Source organism: Gambusia affinis, linkage group LG02, assembly GCF_019740435.1.
Source record: "Gambusia affinis linkage group LG02, SWU_Gaff_1.0, whole genome shotgun sequence".
NCBI lineage: Eukaryota > Metazoa > Chordata > Actinopteri > Cyprinodontiformes > Poeciliidae > Gambusia > Gambusia affinis.
Genome location: NC_057869.1, coordinates 16756382 through 16772971, shown reverse-complemented (window position 1 = coordinate 16772971; position 16590 = coordinate 16756382). Strand labels below are relative to the sequence as shown.

The 16590-nt window shown below is 38.0% G+C and overlaps 2 protein-coding genes across 9 annotated transcripts in view; both read right to left on the bottom strand.

Moving 5' to 3' along the window:
• rassf10b (Ras association domain family member 10b) lies at window positions 1-1520 on the bottom strand. The gene has a single exon (XM_044139602.1). It carries the CDS (start codon window positions 1464-1466, stop codon window positions 138-140), a length of 1329 nt encoding a protein of 442 aa, XP_043995537.1. The 5' UTR covers window positions 1467-1520; the 3' UTR covers window positions 1-137.
• Window positions 1521-3947: 2427 nt separating this feature from the next.
• tead1b (TEA domain family member 1b) overlaps window positions 3948-16590 on the bottom strand; it is a 48823-nt gene continuing 36180 nt past the window's right edge. For 5 of the 8 annotated variants that reach the window (XM_044144725.1, XM_044144716.1, XM_044144733.1 and 2 more), the window contains 9 exons: window positions 15720-15731; window positions 14545-14676; window positions 14242-14288; window positions 14079-14140; window positions 13195-13319; window positions 12152-12325; window positions 10887-11027; window positions 10607-10759; window positions 3948-7825 (listed from right to left, as the gene is read on the bottom strand). In XM_044144725.1, the coding sequence (XP_044000660.1) occupies window positions 7712-7825; window positions 10607-10759; window positions 10887-11027; window positions 12152-12325; window positions 13195-13319; window positions 14079-14140; window positions 14242-14288; window positions 14545-14676; window positions 15720-15731 (960 nt within the window). In that variant the 3' untranslated portion in view covers window positions 3948-7711. The remainder of the gene's footprint in view (window positions 7826-10606; window positions 10760-10886; window positions 11028-12151; window positions 12326-13194; window positions 13320-14078; window positions 14141-14241; window positions 14289-14544; window positions 14677-15719; window positions 15732-16590) is intronic. The other 3 variants (XM_044144743.1, XM_044144771.1, XM_044144781.1) reach the window with 1 other exon arrangement.

The following is a 16590-nucleotide window of genomic DNA, read 5'->3' as shown; positions in this document are numbered from 1 at the left end:
ATATCATGGCTCTGTGATCACTGCTGTAACTTCACATATCCTCTATATCTCAATTATATAAAAATAGACTTCAGTGATGTTTTTACCTGAGACTGTGAGCACAATGTCTCTATATGAGCCACTTTTCTTGTAAAATCTCAAACCAGTGATTCCCACACTGGGAGGCCGTCTGAGTCCTGACTGTGCAGAGAACTCAAGCCTGTATCTGAGTCATCATCGTTCACATTTTCTGCTTTAGACAGACCTCTCGCTTGCTCCACCCACTCGCTTTCCCCTTCCAAAGCGTCAGTCATGGTCTCCTTGTCATCTGTCCCGTGGCGCGTCTTTTCATCGGCGTCCTCCTCCTCCTCCATGTCCATACTGTTCACTTTGTCCAGCAAATCCCTCATTTCCTTCTCCCTGGCAGCGCCAATCTGCTGGGACAGCTCTAAATCGCCCTTAATAGCCTCTAAATCCGTGTTGAGTCGCAGACCGATGTATAAACTCGCATCTAGCTGCGTTTTGATCCTCTCTTCCTCCATAAATTGCGCGCTTTGCGATGCTGAGTCTGCCTGGGAGGAGGAGGAGAGAGATGAGGAACGTTTGATGCGCAACTCCTCCTTCCTGCGCTGCATCCAGCGGAGGTTCAGCTCCTCCTGAATGTGAGTTGTGATCGTATCTATCAAAGCCTCCTGTTCAGAAAGCTCCTCTTCTAGCTTCAGCACCTCCTCGCACTGCCGAGCATACTCTTCAAGCTTGGCAAAACTCTCTTTTGAGTAAAGTCCCTTTCCTTCCTGCGCTGGGACATAAACTGCGCCCACCAGATACGTGTTCTGCACGTAATTGACCCCGTGTCTTTTAATTCTGTCCAGATGCACCTTTGCCTCACACCTTTCGATCTCCGAGTCCAGTTCTGTAATCCTCTGAACCTGCTGGCGGATTGTGTGGTCCTGAGACACAACAAGATGAACCAAAGTCTCCATCTTCTCTGCACTGGATGCGTCTCTGTGCGCCGCCCGCGTCCTCTTCTTGTTGATCTTCTCCAACTTTCTGAAAGCTTTCCTAACAATCCGACGCTGTTTCTCCGGTGAGATGCAGGCCACGTTAGACCTCGGAGACCCTTTGGTGACGCAGGGGCTCTGCTTGCTCGGCACCACACGCGCCTCTGCGCTCCGGGCCCTGCGGTTCTCCAAAGAGGCGCCTGTTTTCACCAGCAGAAACTTGACGTTTTTCTGTTCATCTCCCCACGCGAGCCACAGCTTTAAAAGTTTGGTTTTGTTCGGTAAAATTCTCTCGAAGCCCCTCCATTTCTCCACGATGCAATAAGACTCCGCCGTGGAAAGGCCTGTTTCCGCGCACTGCTCCTCCAGGAGCACTTTCACGACATCAGCGCAGGTGTTGCGCTTTGACAAGCCGAGGACCAGCTTCTCTTCTCGGCAGACCCACACAGATATCTTTGTCTCCTCTGGGTCTGAGGGAGACCCCATAGTTGAATATGCCAATCTCTTTTCTAAAAGAAAAAGTAAGGAGGGAAAAGCATTACTGACATCGGTCAAAGAAAAATGCGCATCATGGAGCGCCTAAAGACGGATCGGAGAAGTTTGAAGTTTAGAGCTGGAGGATGGGAGCCTCATGTGTTCTCCCGTGTGTGTTCCCTTGGTCCACTAAGGGAAAAAAACTTTTGTGCATTGTTTAAGAGTGCTGACTGCTTCGGCCGAGATCACATGATCCAAACGGCTCCATATTGAGCTTAACTGTGTTATTTGCCGCTGATTTAAAAGGAGGAGCCAAACAGATCGTGAATCCTTATTTCCATTTCAGACACATTTAAGAGTTTCATTGAGCTACTTCAAGCTCAGAGTAGTTTCATTACAGGGATCTTTTCTCGTTGGAAACTCTAACATCAAACCTTTACTTTTGCATAATACATCCTCAGCACACAATTTTATGTAATTTCTTGGTTTTATGAGCCAATTGTTCTGACTGCAAAGAAACCCAAAATTAACACCCTATTTTGTTTGGAATCTGTGTTTTACAAAACAACAAGATTTGTTATGCATTGCTGGTTTAATAAAATGTAATATTTCAGGTCTTAGTTGTCATAGTTAATCTAAAATTATATATATATATATATATATATATATATATATATATATATATATATATATATATATATATATATATATATATATATATATATATATATATATATATATAACTTATATATAAAGCTACAAAGCCAAATAAGGACTACCTCTCTATTGTTTTCAAGGATTTGGCTTTACATTGTTAATTAATGTAGAACAAGCTAAATACAAAACAAGCGCTCAGTTTGGTTCGTTCTCAAAACTAGAATATTTTGAACCTAAGTTGATCATTGAAGTGTGATGAATATCTACAGGGTGCTTTATTTAAGAGATCCAATTTAAAACAAAATGTCCTCTTTATGTGTGGCCACCATCTTGAGGTAAGCTCTGTTCATGAACTATCCTGTCTCATAATTCACAGAAGGATAAGGAGGATTCACACTTATGATTCTTTCCAGCAGTTGGAAAAAAAAGAAGAAAAAAAAAAGCAATTTTCTTTATTCTGAAGGAACTCGTCTGAGAATATTCCAACTATTATTGTTCATTTCTATCCGGTCTTGGACTTACCATGAAGGCATTCATTATTGTAGTGCACAATGTTCACTTTCAAACCCATTGTATCTCCCTCTGGTGGCGATTTCTCTTACATTGATGGTAAACGTTTCACATCTACCCGGGAGATGTGAGATAAAGCAGTACCGCCCTCTGCTGTTAATATGAGGATAGTTCGGTTAAAATGTAAAATTTCCAAGACAATTCCATCCTTCGAGTTAAAATTTCAAAGCAAGAATTTGTTTTCTTGAAACAGTATTCATGTAAAAATATTAATTTATAGTATGAATTTTATACAATTACAGTGCTCAGACTTTAAACACAGAACCTACAAAAAGCCACATAATGACAAGTTACATGAATGGATGTGCGGACTGGTGGAAAGACAGATCGACAGAAGGATGAACACAATCTGTGTGTGACAATCTTTTATTTAAAAAGTAGCATTAAAACAAATGGTTAACACAAACATGCTTTAGAAATTTTGTTTCAATACATTTATAATAAAAGAGAGAATAAAATCTAGAAAGGCAAAAGTTTTTTCATACACACTTTTCTTTTTCAATAAATATCCACAACCGGAAAATACTTAAATAACATCCCAGACTTTATAAGATTATGTAGGGCTGCTGAGGAGGTGATCTGTAGTAGTGATTCATGATCCAAACATGACATTTCACAGACACATATTGGTAGATAAACTAAAAAGTTAAGATTTATTTCAGTAATTTAATGCAGAAATGCGATCTAATACACACTAATTACACAGAGTGGTATATTTTAAGCTTTTAATTTCTGTTCAATTTGATGACGACGGCTTATGGCTTGACAAAAATCCCAACCAACAGGTACCCTGTTGTTTGGGTATCTCTGTCCACCACATCTTTAGTTCCATTCAACTTTTCTTTAATAGCTTAGATACAGAACTCTGAACAGCTTTTTTAGAGGAAACCTTTGTGGCTCACACCATATGACCGACTGCTGGATAAATATGTCAGCCATCTTTTTTATGGTTATGTAGACATCACAGACACCTTAAAATACCTGACATTTCTGAAACAAACAAAAAGAATTGTCTGATGTACTATTAACTTTTATTAAATAAAGGATGTGTGTGTGTGTGTGTGTGCGTGTGTGTGAGTGTTGGGGGGAAGGGGTGAATTACTGTAAGAGGTGATAATAAAAAAACAAAAAAGTTAAAATATACCATTCTGTGTGTAATGAATCTATTTTTACAAAAAACAGTTACAAAATAAAATTTACATTTTGCTAGTATTCAAATGTACCAGAATTATGATGTGCCTGCATCCAAAGTGAAAAACCAGGAGCCATTGTTTCTTTTAGATTTATTAAAGTTTGATGTTGCATACATAGAAAGTATCTAGAAAGCTACAAAATATCTAGTGTTGTCAAGAAGGCATCATAATGTCACGGAGCAAAGACAAGACCATGAGAAGAACACAGAAACAGCACAGCTTCTTTCCTCTCCGTTGCTCCGACACTTTACGCTCATGAGTAGGAAAACATATCACACATCTGTACCAAGAAAAGGCTAAGATATACTTTTATACAAAACACCTTTACACAAAAGAACAACAAAGAGCCGCACACATAAACCAAAGTAAGTGAACGTGAGCCATTTCAAAAATCACTTTAAAGCCATCATCGTCAGGGATGATCACACAATAGAAAGGTACCAGTACCCCGTCTGAAAATCAAAATTACAAATAAGAGCTAAACTGCTGATATGTTTGTAGCATGATTGAACGTAGCTCTTTATGCGTGTCTGTCTATTTTCCCTTAAAAATAGTCCAGCAGACGTTAGTCCCATCAGAACCATCAAGTGCTGCGGTTTTAGTGCTTATATGTCAGCAGTGCAGCAGTGACAACATTACCATCAGATTGAGCCTCAGCATACAGACGATGTCATCACAGGACAAAGCATACAGGTACAATAAGAAAAAAAAAACAAAAAACACGTCACTACAGCGTGTGATCAATAGATGTGAAAAGATACACAGGGTAAACATACAAACAGAAGCTGTTACAGCTCCATGAAAAAATACTGAGCTAAATAAGTGCATCCACCAGAGATTTTGTCTGTAATTATTTAATAAAGTTCTTCCAACTGAATAAAATCTCTGTAAGAAACTGTAAAATGTTTAAGTAGTTAAGATCGTTATAGTCTAAGTATTAGCTTTGATGATCCACTCACACTGCAGCAGCAGCTGTAAAAAAGTTTGGACACAAATCCCAGTTTAACTAGAAAACGGTCCCGTTTGTGATTTTAGACTTCATGCTGTTAAATAAACTTTTATATAAGAGCCACACAATTGTGTCTGTATCACTAAAGAAAAACCCAACATTTTCTTAAATTTTTTTTTTTTAAATATTCCCCGTGTCTCAAAGAGCGGTCACTGCAACAAGACAACTGCAGTTTTTCTAACAAACTGCTTGCAAACACTTGAACCTGCAAGTGTGCACTAAACATACCACTTCGGTGTTTCTGCGTTCTGCTTGCATTCAGCGGGGTCTAAAAATGAAAGTCTAAAGCGAGGAAATCAACTTTCTTCAAACATTTTTTTGAACCGATTAATATTCTAATTAAGAATTATTTATCCATTGTCTATATTTCTCCTGCTGTCAATCAGTCCTCAGTCCTTTAAAAAAGGCAATGTGGTGATTGGTGTCACTTGTGTCCTGTATTTGGTTTAGCAACATTGATTTTTTTATTTTTATTTTCATGTTTAATCTTTTTGAAGCTGGAAATTTGAAACCAAAGGCACTTCCTCGCTACCAAACAGAATACTACAATAGATTCTCGCGATTCTTTTTGGTCTTCTGCAACAGGAAAGGCAGCTGTTATGTGTTTGTATTACACTCATAGAAAATGATTAGGAACTCTTCTCCTGGCTTACAAATCTATCTGAACTTAAGTGTACTGCGTCTTAAAAAAAACAAAACTGGATTTCTAGGAGTGCACTGATTTGACGAAGTGTAATTTAAGACATTGTAGGAGTAGCGTATTGTTGTTTTTTGCCCGTCTCACTCACAAAACCAACTTTAGACCTAAGCAGAAGTAAGTAATGAGTACATTCTAAGGCACTGTACACTTACACTTTGGCTGATTGTACAGAATAAACACTGCAAACAAAACAAGTCTAGTGTATGACAGTTCACAGTTTTTATGGCATCTTTTGGAGTTCAGAAACAGTTTTATTAAGTTTAAGGCTTAAGATAGGAGCAGGCAACAGAAACGTGTGAACTCAACGGAATGTCTTGCACCCCTAATCCAGGGTGTGCTAACTCAGTGATCTGTAGTGTCAGGATACTTTAACCTATGTTTTTTTTTAAAAGTTGCAGCATCACTAAGGCGAGTCATGTTATGTGTGCTTCAACTTGTCTAGAACGTCAAGAGTTATCCTATCAGTTGTCACACAGGAAATGTTTGTTTTCAAAAGTGTGATTCCTAGTGGGCAAGTGGATCATACAGTGCCTGGGAAAGTATTTATAACCCATAAACCTTCTCTCATTTTCTTACACTTCATCAAAATGTATTCTGCTCCTTCTATTCTGATTCATTTTTATGAAAACAGTGAAATCTGTTTCCTTCAGAATTCACCTCATTAGTGTGTTATTTAATCTGAGTAAAAAGAGAGCATGGTAGAGCACAGCAAACCTGCAAAGACATGGCTGTCCACCTGAACAGTCAGCCATTTAAAGGAAAGCATTGCTCAAAGAAATAAAATAATCTATTGACAGAAAATCTGCAAATTTTCCTTTTATAGAAAACCGCCAAGAAGAAAGGCAATACTGAAAGACTCTTATAACAAGTCTTGTCTAAAGGATCCAACAAAGTTTTAGGGGACATAGCAAACATGTGCAAGAAGGGACTCTGATCCCATGTGACCAGAATTAAACCTTTTTGGCTAAGTAGCAAAATGACAAGCCACATCCTGCTGTCATCACGCTGGTGGGAGTATCATGATGTGGAGATGATTTTCTTCAGTAGGAAAAGGGAAGCTGGTGAAAACTGATGGGAGGATTGGATGGGGCTAAACGGGCGACAAAACCTGCTGAAGGCTTCAAAAGACTTGAGACTGGGTTGCAGTCCAGCAGGATGACGACACTAAACCTACAGCCAGAATTCAAATTGTATAAAGCAAACAAATGTCCGAATAAATGGCCCAGTCAAATTTAAGATGTAGAAACTACAGAAACTGTGTGGAAAGACTTGGAAAATAGTCCATCCAATCCCCAAAAGAGTTGCAGCTGTATTTGCACTGAAAGGCATTTCAAAACGTTTTGACTCATGAGAGAAATCAAGTGCAAGACACACTTTTCAGATTGTAAACCAGTTTTAAAACAAAGTATCCTTTTTTTCTTAAACTACACAGCTATGCACTAACTTATGTTGTTGAAGTTGGTAGTTTTATTTGTAACAAAATGTAAAAAAAGTTCAAGAGAGATAAACACTTTTGTAAGACACTGTAAGCACGCTAGATATATTTTTGCAATTTCACAGTGTATTTTCTTGTTGGTGTTTTGAGATCTGCAGTGCTTTAGGGATATATACACATTTTTACAACCATATGTTGTCAGCCACTGTGTTGATATATTTGGAGTGTTAGTTGTGTTTCTTTGGGAAGTCTATTTTGCTGTGAAAACATGATTTTCTACATTATGTTCTCTTGACAAATTATGAAGCACAGATTTACAAAACATCCTCAACACAAACTGTACAGACCATCACAGGCTGCAAGTTCTCCCCCCCCCCTTAGTCTACATAACAAAGCAGAAAAAGACAACACATATATTTCCATTTAACAAATAAATCTTGATTATTTTGGAACAACCAACTAAACACATTTAAAAATGAAAGTTCCCATTAAGCTCCCATTAAAACATAAAACAACTGCACCATATTTCACAGCTGCGGTCGACAACAAATACAACAAACTTATGACAAACCGACTTTACCTCTTCCCTCAAACAAAGAGCATTGAAAGGCTGACTTCCATGCAGAGGCACTGCCACTTGTTTTGAGGTTGATACGTCTATGAAGAAAGAAACGTATAAAACGGAGAGAGCCTTCATTCCTTTACCAGTCTGTAGATATGATGCTGGGCTCCGTGCTCGCTGTTTGACACTTCAAACACGCAAGCCATACATAGCAACGTCTCCTGGGTCTCCCTATTTGACACCACCTGCAACAGAAAACGTAAATCCTTCTCCAGTGGAGCAGCGCTAAGAAGCAGAAACATCATCAAGCCAACAAAGAGCTGAGGTATCGTGAGCGTGGTTATTCTGTGGGAACTTCCGCTCCCTTCCCAAATCCATAAGCATGCATGTCGTATCACACTTCCTGAAAATTATTTAAAGGGCAGAACAGAAATTACATTTAAATTATTCTTCGACAGGCTAAGAAAATTGTTGTATTACCCAATTTCTTCTAAAACATTTCAGATATTCCCCTGGCAGTTTTGCTTTGCAGTTTTAAAATTAGTTTGAATTGGGAATTTTCCGATTCTATTACAGGTACCATGTCCAGATCAAGTCATTTTTCTAATACTGACATTAAAGTCCTGTATTAACTCAGCTTCTAATATCTGTTTTTGGTGTAGGTTACTCTATTTGATCAAAAGCTGACTCCCCAGAAAGCCATTTGGTCACCTTTGGTGCAACCAGTTTTTAAAAGTCACATTTTTTAACAAAACATTATAAGGTCAATCTAAGATATATAGGTTTTCCCCTTGAAGAACATTTTATTGGTTGGTGCATCTTCCTTTTTTAATGTAACCTCTTCTGAAAGCTGTGTATGGAGGTAAATGTGTTTGTGCGCTTTTTAATTAACCAGCACTTCATTAAATATGCTCCTAAGCTCATTGTGTTGAAAATATTTAAAATGACGCTGTAACTGAATTAAGTCTCTGGAGCCTCTGAGTTTGACACTCAACAGGTTTTGATGTTGAATTATGCTCAAAGACAAAAGGCCCTTGTGTCAAGTCCATCAGGAGTTAATAATGACAGCGGGAATTTCTTATTAAACTTGACAAGAAAGCAAGATTTATGTTTTTTAGGAAACTGTCTATAACATTTGATTAGTCAATGAACAGTCTGTTTAAGTTAGAATATAGATTTCCTTAAATTGCATATACTATTTATTTTATTTCTTACTCTGCTGGTGTTGCATCTTTTGCTATTTGAAATCTAATAACAACCTGCTAAAAATAATGCAATTTTTTTTTTCTTCTCCCTTCTAGGGGGTCTTTTTGTGGGCTCTAGTGTCCCTTATATGACAGTAGGCTGACAGGAAAGGGGGAAAGACATGCAGCAAATGTCGCCGGGTCCGGGAATTGAACCTGCGACGGCCGCGTCGAGGACTCAAGGCCTCCAAATGTGGGTCGCGCTACCCCCCACACCACCGCAGCACGCCCCAAAAATAATGCAAAACTGAAATGCATGCAGTTTCTTGCCCTGTTGCAAGAGTTTGAGCATCAAATCTCCAACAGGGATTCAACAATTCAGCTTGTTGGAACTCAGACTGAGCCATGTCTCTACTGATATGGAGTTTCACTTGAAGACCTTTGTAAATTTTATACGTTTATCTCACCATGGCAGTGGGAACAACTGCATATAAACACAAAATAAGAAAATTCATTGAGCTCTCGGAAACTGAGTGCTTGTGTAAACAAATTTAAGAGGGTAATAGAGTTAAAAATAATGTAATAGAGTTAAATGATAATGTACACAATTAAAAAGGGCACCAGGCAGAGGTTAAAAAAAAAGAAGCTAATTCATAAATTAAAGATCCAAGAAGAATACTTGTATCCTGTTGAGAAGTCTTGTAGCAGAATTTTTTCTTACATGGGAGAAAATACAGCATTTTTCCCTTAGATGGCGCTGTGCTGTTTCACTACAGGACGTTATCAGCACACCATAAAAAATTAGAGATTATTGGACTGAGCAGTAAAATATCCGCTTACAAACGTCGTCTCCTTTATCTACTTATCAGTATCTCATAACTTGCTGTTTTTTTGCCAATTAATATTTATTTTTCTTTTAAATATATTTTGTATTTTATATACCTTTCTTTTTCATTTTGTTTCACACTGCATCAAATAGTTTCAATAAAAAGTTGCTAGTTGTTTTAGGCCATCACTTTGGCCAAGACTCACAAGAAGAACCAGAAACTAGGACACTTGTCCTCACGCTAATGAGACAAAAATGTAAAATAGTGGATTTGGTTTATGGGTTAACACCAAGTCTTTTATAAATCATTAGATCAATTTGCTAAATTCTGTATTTATCACTGATTCTTATGGACCAGAGTGCTCTCATGAAAATGCCTTGGGGTGCAATGATGCCATGTTTTCTTGGCAAGAGTAATATCTTTAAAATGAACTTAAACTAAAAAGTTACTGAGCTTGAGAAGTGAAAATAAATTCTTGAGTAACAAAGTCCATTCAATTTGATGAAGCTAGAAGCTGTTAAACACTTTCAGAGTCAGTAATCTTTGGCCATAGTGGCAACCCGGCGTTTAAAAAAAAAAGTTAAATATGTCCTCTCTTGCATTTGTTGTGTAGGTGGGAGGCAGGTTAATTATTATTTCACCACTGTTTCTAATACCCCATGGGGCCCAGCTTTTAGCAAAACTCATAAAATGCTTCATAAAAAGCGACCCTGGTTATTGTTTTGCATACGCACACACACAAATATCGATCTACGCCTGTCTTTTAATGATATTTTTTGCCTTAATTATTTCTTTGTGGTTAATGACACTTAAGACCTCTAATAGCAGGAGTTCCTGCCCTCTCTTATCCTCCCCTTCCCTTTCAGATAATGAGACTCCTGGGACGGAGTTTGATCCTCTGTGGAATGAGAGGAATGTCAGAGCGGCAAAAATGACAGCTGGAACCACCGACAACACATCCTGACTGAGAAAAGAGGAGGAATGAGTCCGGGGGGAGAGTCAGGGAAGTGCTTACCAATAAGATGGTGAAGTTTTCCAGGACACTGTTCATCATGTATTTCTCTGGGAGATGTTTTAGCTTGTGGATGAAGTTGATCATGTATTCACACATCGGAGACCTGCTTATCCGGTAGACAAAGCGTCCATTCTCAAACTGCCCATATTCAGTCTGTGGAAAGCAAAAGAGAATTTAAAGCTGGGACATTTAGTAAATAAATACCATGAAAAAACAAAGACAGAAAAAAAAAATCCATTGCAATAATAATTCAATTTGACCCAGAAAAAAAAGTTCATACCTCTACTTTCTCAACAACCTGCTTTCCAAAGGAGCAAACCTTTGTTGAACATGTTATGGATATGTTCTCTGAACTTTCATACTGGCTGGTCACCCCATAAAATGATCCAGTATCATCTTGAATGTTACAGTTTAGATCAGCCTGGGGGAAAAAAAAAAAAAAGACAGGATGATCATCTTTTTTAAGGTTCAAATAGGTGAAAGACTGGTCATTTGGTTTTTATAGGTCAACAAATGACCAGCAGAAAACCTAAACTTGCCCATATGTACAGTTAGAACAACAATATTTGTTTCAATGCGAGACTAAAATATTAACTTTTACACATTTTTAACAGCTGTGTCAACAAATGTGGAGGGTTCTGTATTCATTACATGTCTGCAGGGGTTTGGTTTTCTATCAGGATCTCTCACATTGCACGTAACATTATGTATATAAAATATTATTTACATATTCATCGGTTATGACAGAAAACATCACTATGTTAATTTATTAAAAAAACTGGCAAAAAATGCTATTTCGAAACATACGCACAGCAGATACTGATCGCAGAGCTCTTGGTATTATTAATATGCATTGCATTACAGTTTTCAGCATGTAAGCATGTAAATGCAGCCAACCCGAGGAAGGCATCATCTAAGAACTAAATGAAGTTACATTAGGGGACTGATTTGTGAGGACGAATGGGACGGATCCTGGAGGGCAGCCTCTCTGTGCCCCAAACATTCTGTTCATTATGGGGACAAAAAGAGGAGACATTCTCCCAACAACATTCTCCTCCTTCATTAAGCAAAGCAGCTACACGTTCATTATTTCGCAGATTCTGTCGTTCATTTGAAATTCAGATTCGCCGGTCACTTCAAAAGGAATTCGAGGGGACTTAGTCCAAGTGCATACGGGGGCTACTTTGTTGGCCGCCGCTTGTTAGCATTTTGCATCAGGGAGGAAATACATACAATGTTTAAACAGCCATTAGGAGTGCAACCAGGTCACTCCATTGTTAGGAGATATTACACTGAATTAGCGAGAGCTTTGATCAAAAGGCTCTCCTGCTATGCAAGTCCAAATATAGCACAGTGCATTCTGCAAACATTAAGGGAGCAATCTTCTCTGTGCAGCCTGATTACTCCAAATCACCAAATACAAACTTGAACAAAGTGATACAGAACAGGATTGTATTTTATTTTTTTTCCTTAACAATAATTACATGTATGATTCCAAATTGCATTTAATAACCTTAAAAATGTGTATTGTATTTTCACACTTACCCAAAATTTGATGAGAAAAAAGGAATTCTGAGGACCTTTTCCATACAACTCCTTCAATCCTCCTTTCTTTTCAGGGAATTTATCGTAAATCTGACGAATGTCCACCGACTCAAGCAAGGCGTCACTGTAGGAATGATTTGTCTGTCCGATGTGCACGAACAGGTGCTTGTTGTACTAAAAGAGCAAAGAAGTTATGTTTTGTTCATAAAACAGTATGCAATTGAAGGCATTAAAAATATATTCTTTGATATAATAAAGACTCAGAAAATAAAGAACTATCTTTTCTAGAGTGTTTTAAAAAGGATTTTTCCCTTTTTAAGAATTTATGTCAGTTAAATATATCAGATCAGCCAAAGACAACCTAAATAAATATAAAATAAAGTTTCTAAATGGGGAAAAAAGTTTCAAACCCAACCTTGCCCATAAGTGAAAAATAATTGCTCTACAAACCCAGTAAATGTTTGAGGCATTCTTGGTAACATTAGGTGATGTTGAGCATTCGATAACTTGCAACCAGCTTTTTAAATGGCTGTGGAGAAATTGTGATCCCTCTCTCCTGAACTGTTTTATTTTAGAAACAGTGGAGGGGTTTTTTCAGTATAAACATTATTTAATATTATTTTATGCTTTGTCCCCCAAGTTTAAAACTCCTTAGTCGCCATGAGGACACTGTGTCCTTAAGGAGCCGTTGACAAATGTTTTGAGGGTGATAGTGAAAGGGTTAGATCAATGTCTACGACATGCAGCTTTCATGAGAAATGAAATGTTTTAGATCCTAAAATGTTTTATGAAAAATAAATGACTGTAAGCAAACAAGAGACACAAGCCAGGTAACAAGTTCTACATAAATACATAAACTGGCTTTGAAGAGGATGCTTTAACAAAGCAGCCTTTACCCCGCTCAGCCTGTTTTGGCCTCCACACAGCTGAATGCTTGACTGGGAAAATAATTTCTCTTCATTCAGAGAGAAGCTCGTTGCTGTCCGATACAAGGTGGGAACGAAAACTAGAAGTCAAGTCTTTAGGTACACAATTGTCCTCACCGAGTCTTGGTCTCTCTGTTGCTCTAAGAAGGCGGAGAACTCCACTAGCCGGAGTTTGGATGTGCCGATGGAGCGGCCCTGCCACGCTGGAGCTGTGGGAGCTGGAACAGTGGCAGATTCATAACCTGCAAATACAGAAGGATGGCCAGAGTTTCACCTACTCTCTGGAATGTTTCACAGTAAATTCTAAACATGTTCTTGATTAAAGAATTGCTGCCTTCTTTCAGTGAAAAGCCAAATTAATTTACGAGTTACAGCTTACAAGTGAAAGTTTGAAAACCAATAGAGGAAACGGTTCTTTGTGTTATCTGATGTTCGTATCAAGGGAAGGCATGGCGTGACCAAGTGCCTTGAACACTCTGATCAATCTAAGAACTATACATTCACCTAAATTAAAAGGTTTTATTTGTACAAATATAAAATTATGAAATGATGCAACTGTAACCAAATATGTATAGATTTTGTTTGGCTTTTCACACATATTTACAGAAGAGTGAAAGTAAGTGTGAAGGACACTTCACTCCTGAAGTCACAGACATATTTATTAAATATCAGTGTGGATATAAAGATGGACCACTTTATTCAGTTTAGTGAAGCTGAAACCTGCAGTTTTATTGCTTGCACAAGATATTAAAACATTTCTGTATTCAAAGCAATAATCAATTTATATTTCTTTTCATTTAAACATAAAAAATATTCAGGAAGCAGCTGTGCTTATCAGAACTAAATGGTCTTATGGACTGAAAATACACCGTTAAAATTTTTTTTAACACAACATAATTCACTAAATTAGTTTAGAGAAAAGATAAGTTAATCTTTATTCTATATGTTGACAGTTTAAAAATGACAGATGTATGACCATTATTTATAGAGTTGATCCTTACTTGAAATGGCTGTTGTGACTGCTGGCTGGATTGGATATGGTTGCTGGGTAAAAGGCTTAATACTGAAAAAGGAAAGCACAGGTTTCAGTGAAAAGAGCTCTATGGAGGCATGAAATGTATAACAATAGATTAAATGTTTTTGACACTTATTTATGAGACTTACTCTTGTGAGGATCCCGGCTGCCCAGCTGATATCATACCCTGCCATAACTGGAGAATGAAGAAACATAAATCATCAAAGCCAGCCAAACTGTGGGCATCTGATACATGCAACATCAAAAAGGCTCCTAATCTTTACTGATTACAGTTATCTTGACTAGCACTCCTTCTCATCATGTGTTTATCAGATTGGAACAGTGGTGTGTAATGTGATTTGGCCAGACTGTTGATGGAGTTGGCCCAGCTCCTACCCTGGGTGAAGTGGGACAGAATGGATCAATAACAGGGTACTTGGTGAAGTTCTTACCCCTGCTCCTGGAAAGGCAGGCCGAGGGATGCCTGGCAGGCCAAGTTTGTTGTGAATCGCCGTGGCAGAGACGATCTGAGCCGAGGACATGGAGGCCATGCTCTGGAGGGCTTTGTCCTTCACGGCTTGGTCCTTTAAGGGCAGTCACAAAAGGCTTAGCACTCGCACAGGAGAGAGTTGGGGAGCTTGGGGCACATGTTGGTGAGGTAGCAAGAAACGGATTCTAACTGCACATTGAAAGCACCACCGACCTCTTTCACAGCAGTACACAGAAAGCACATTGAAAGAAGCACCATCAGCGTTGCCATGCTAAGGAAAGACTTGATTTTTTTTAAAAAGGTATGTGCTAAGCAATAGCTTTGAAATTCCAAGATATGACAACAGGGAGTGGTATGCAGTGGAATTAAACTTCACTTGATGACTAATCTTCAATGGAAATATTTTTAAAATGCTCATTCAGAAGCCCTCATTTCAAGGTAACATTTGTCTGCATGTCAAAACTCATCACATAAAAAACATCTGAAAGAATTTCTGAAGTAAACTTGAAGGTTGTCAACTCAACTTCAGTTAGATTAATAAAGACCAGGGCGCTGGGCGGCTCAGATGTGCAGAAGCTATAGTCCTCAACATGGTTGTCTGGAGTTTAATTCACAGTATCAGGCCTTTTGCTGTATGCCTTCCACTTCTCTCTCCACCTTATTTCTTGTCAATGTATCATTAAACAAAGGCCATTAGTGCCAAGAAAACTATAGAAAAAAAAAGATTATTTAAAGAGTAACGACATAAGTTTGCTTCTTTTGTTTGGTCTCTACTCTACAGGTTTGAAAGTAATTCAGGTAGGCTAAACGCTTAATTAATGTAAACATTATACTAAGTTAATATTCAATTAAATTGTACAATATTTATAGATATAAATACTGCAGCAGCGTGTGCCTGTTGGAACAGAGGGAAGCCCATGCAGACCTATTGGTGGCAGAAGCTTCATGTAGGGATACTGGAAGTGGATGTCAGTGTAGCAGAGTGATGACACAAAGAGGCACCAATAAACACAAAAAGCAGTGCAGAAACTATTGCGTCACTATGACTGCGGCACAAATGCAAAATTAGCAGCAACACACAAAGCAGCATTTAAATAAAGCAGAAACTGCAACTCAGAAATGAAAATAAATACTCACCATGCTCGTAACCTAAATGCAAAGAACAAGGTTTCATTGTAAGATTATCAAAACAATGCAGATAACTAAAATTCAAAATGTAAATTTCAGATACACATTAAAAAAATTACAATTTTGCTTAAAATGTAATTAATAATTCAATTAAATGCAAAACCTTAACTACAGAACAAGTGTGCAAGTATGCACGTGTCAGGAACACTCAGGAACAAAAGGGTAATGAAATTTGTATTTACAAATTAGCCTTTGTGTTTAAAGTCTTGCTCTATAATTTCCTGATCAGTAGTCATCACTCAAGACAAAACAGGGCAGTAACATAATGACTGTAATTTTACCGAAATGCAACAGAAAAGAGCAAAGGCAGCGGGTTTTGATGCTGCCTAAATGAAGGGTACACTTGGATTTCTCTTTGCTGCTGAACACTAATTTGCTTTAAATGAAAAAAAAAGAAAAGAAAAAAAAGACAGGGATTCATACAAAAGCTGTCTGTTTTTCTTCATAGAGCCGGCTGTGCCCCTGAAAGGGCAGCCGCTGATGTGGCTAGTGGTTCTTTTTCCACACACACACGCACACCCACACGCATTCACACACACAGATTAATGAGGGGTCATTAATTCGTGCTGAATACAAGGAGAGGAGCAAAGTGTGAAAGTCAAAATGTATAGTGCCAGGAAAAAGGTGGAAATGGCACACGGGTAAAGTGCCCTTTGATATAAAAAATACCTTAAATACCCGTTGGTATTATTCAAGATTACTTATTTCACAATGTGCTTCTCCCACTTTATTCTGCCTTTCTGAAAAGCCTTTCTTCGTGACTTTAACAGATTTCACCATTTCTGAAATAACTGTCGTCTGAAATGACGACATCTGAACT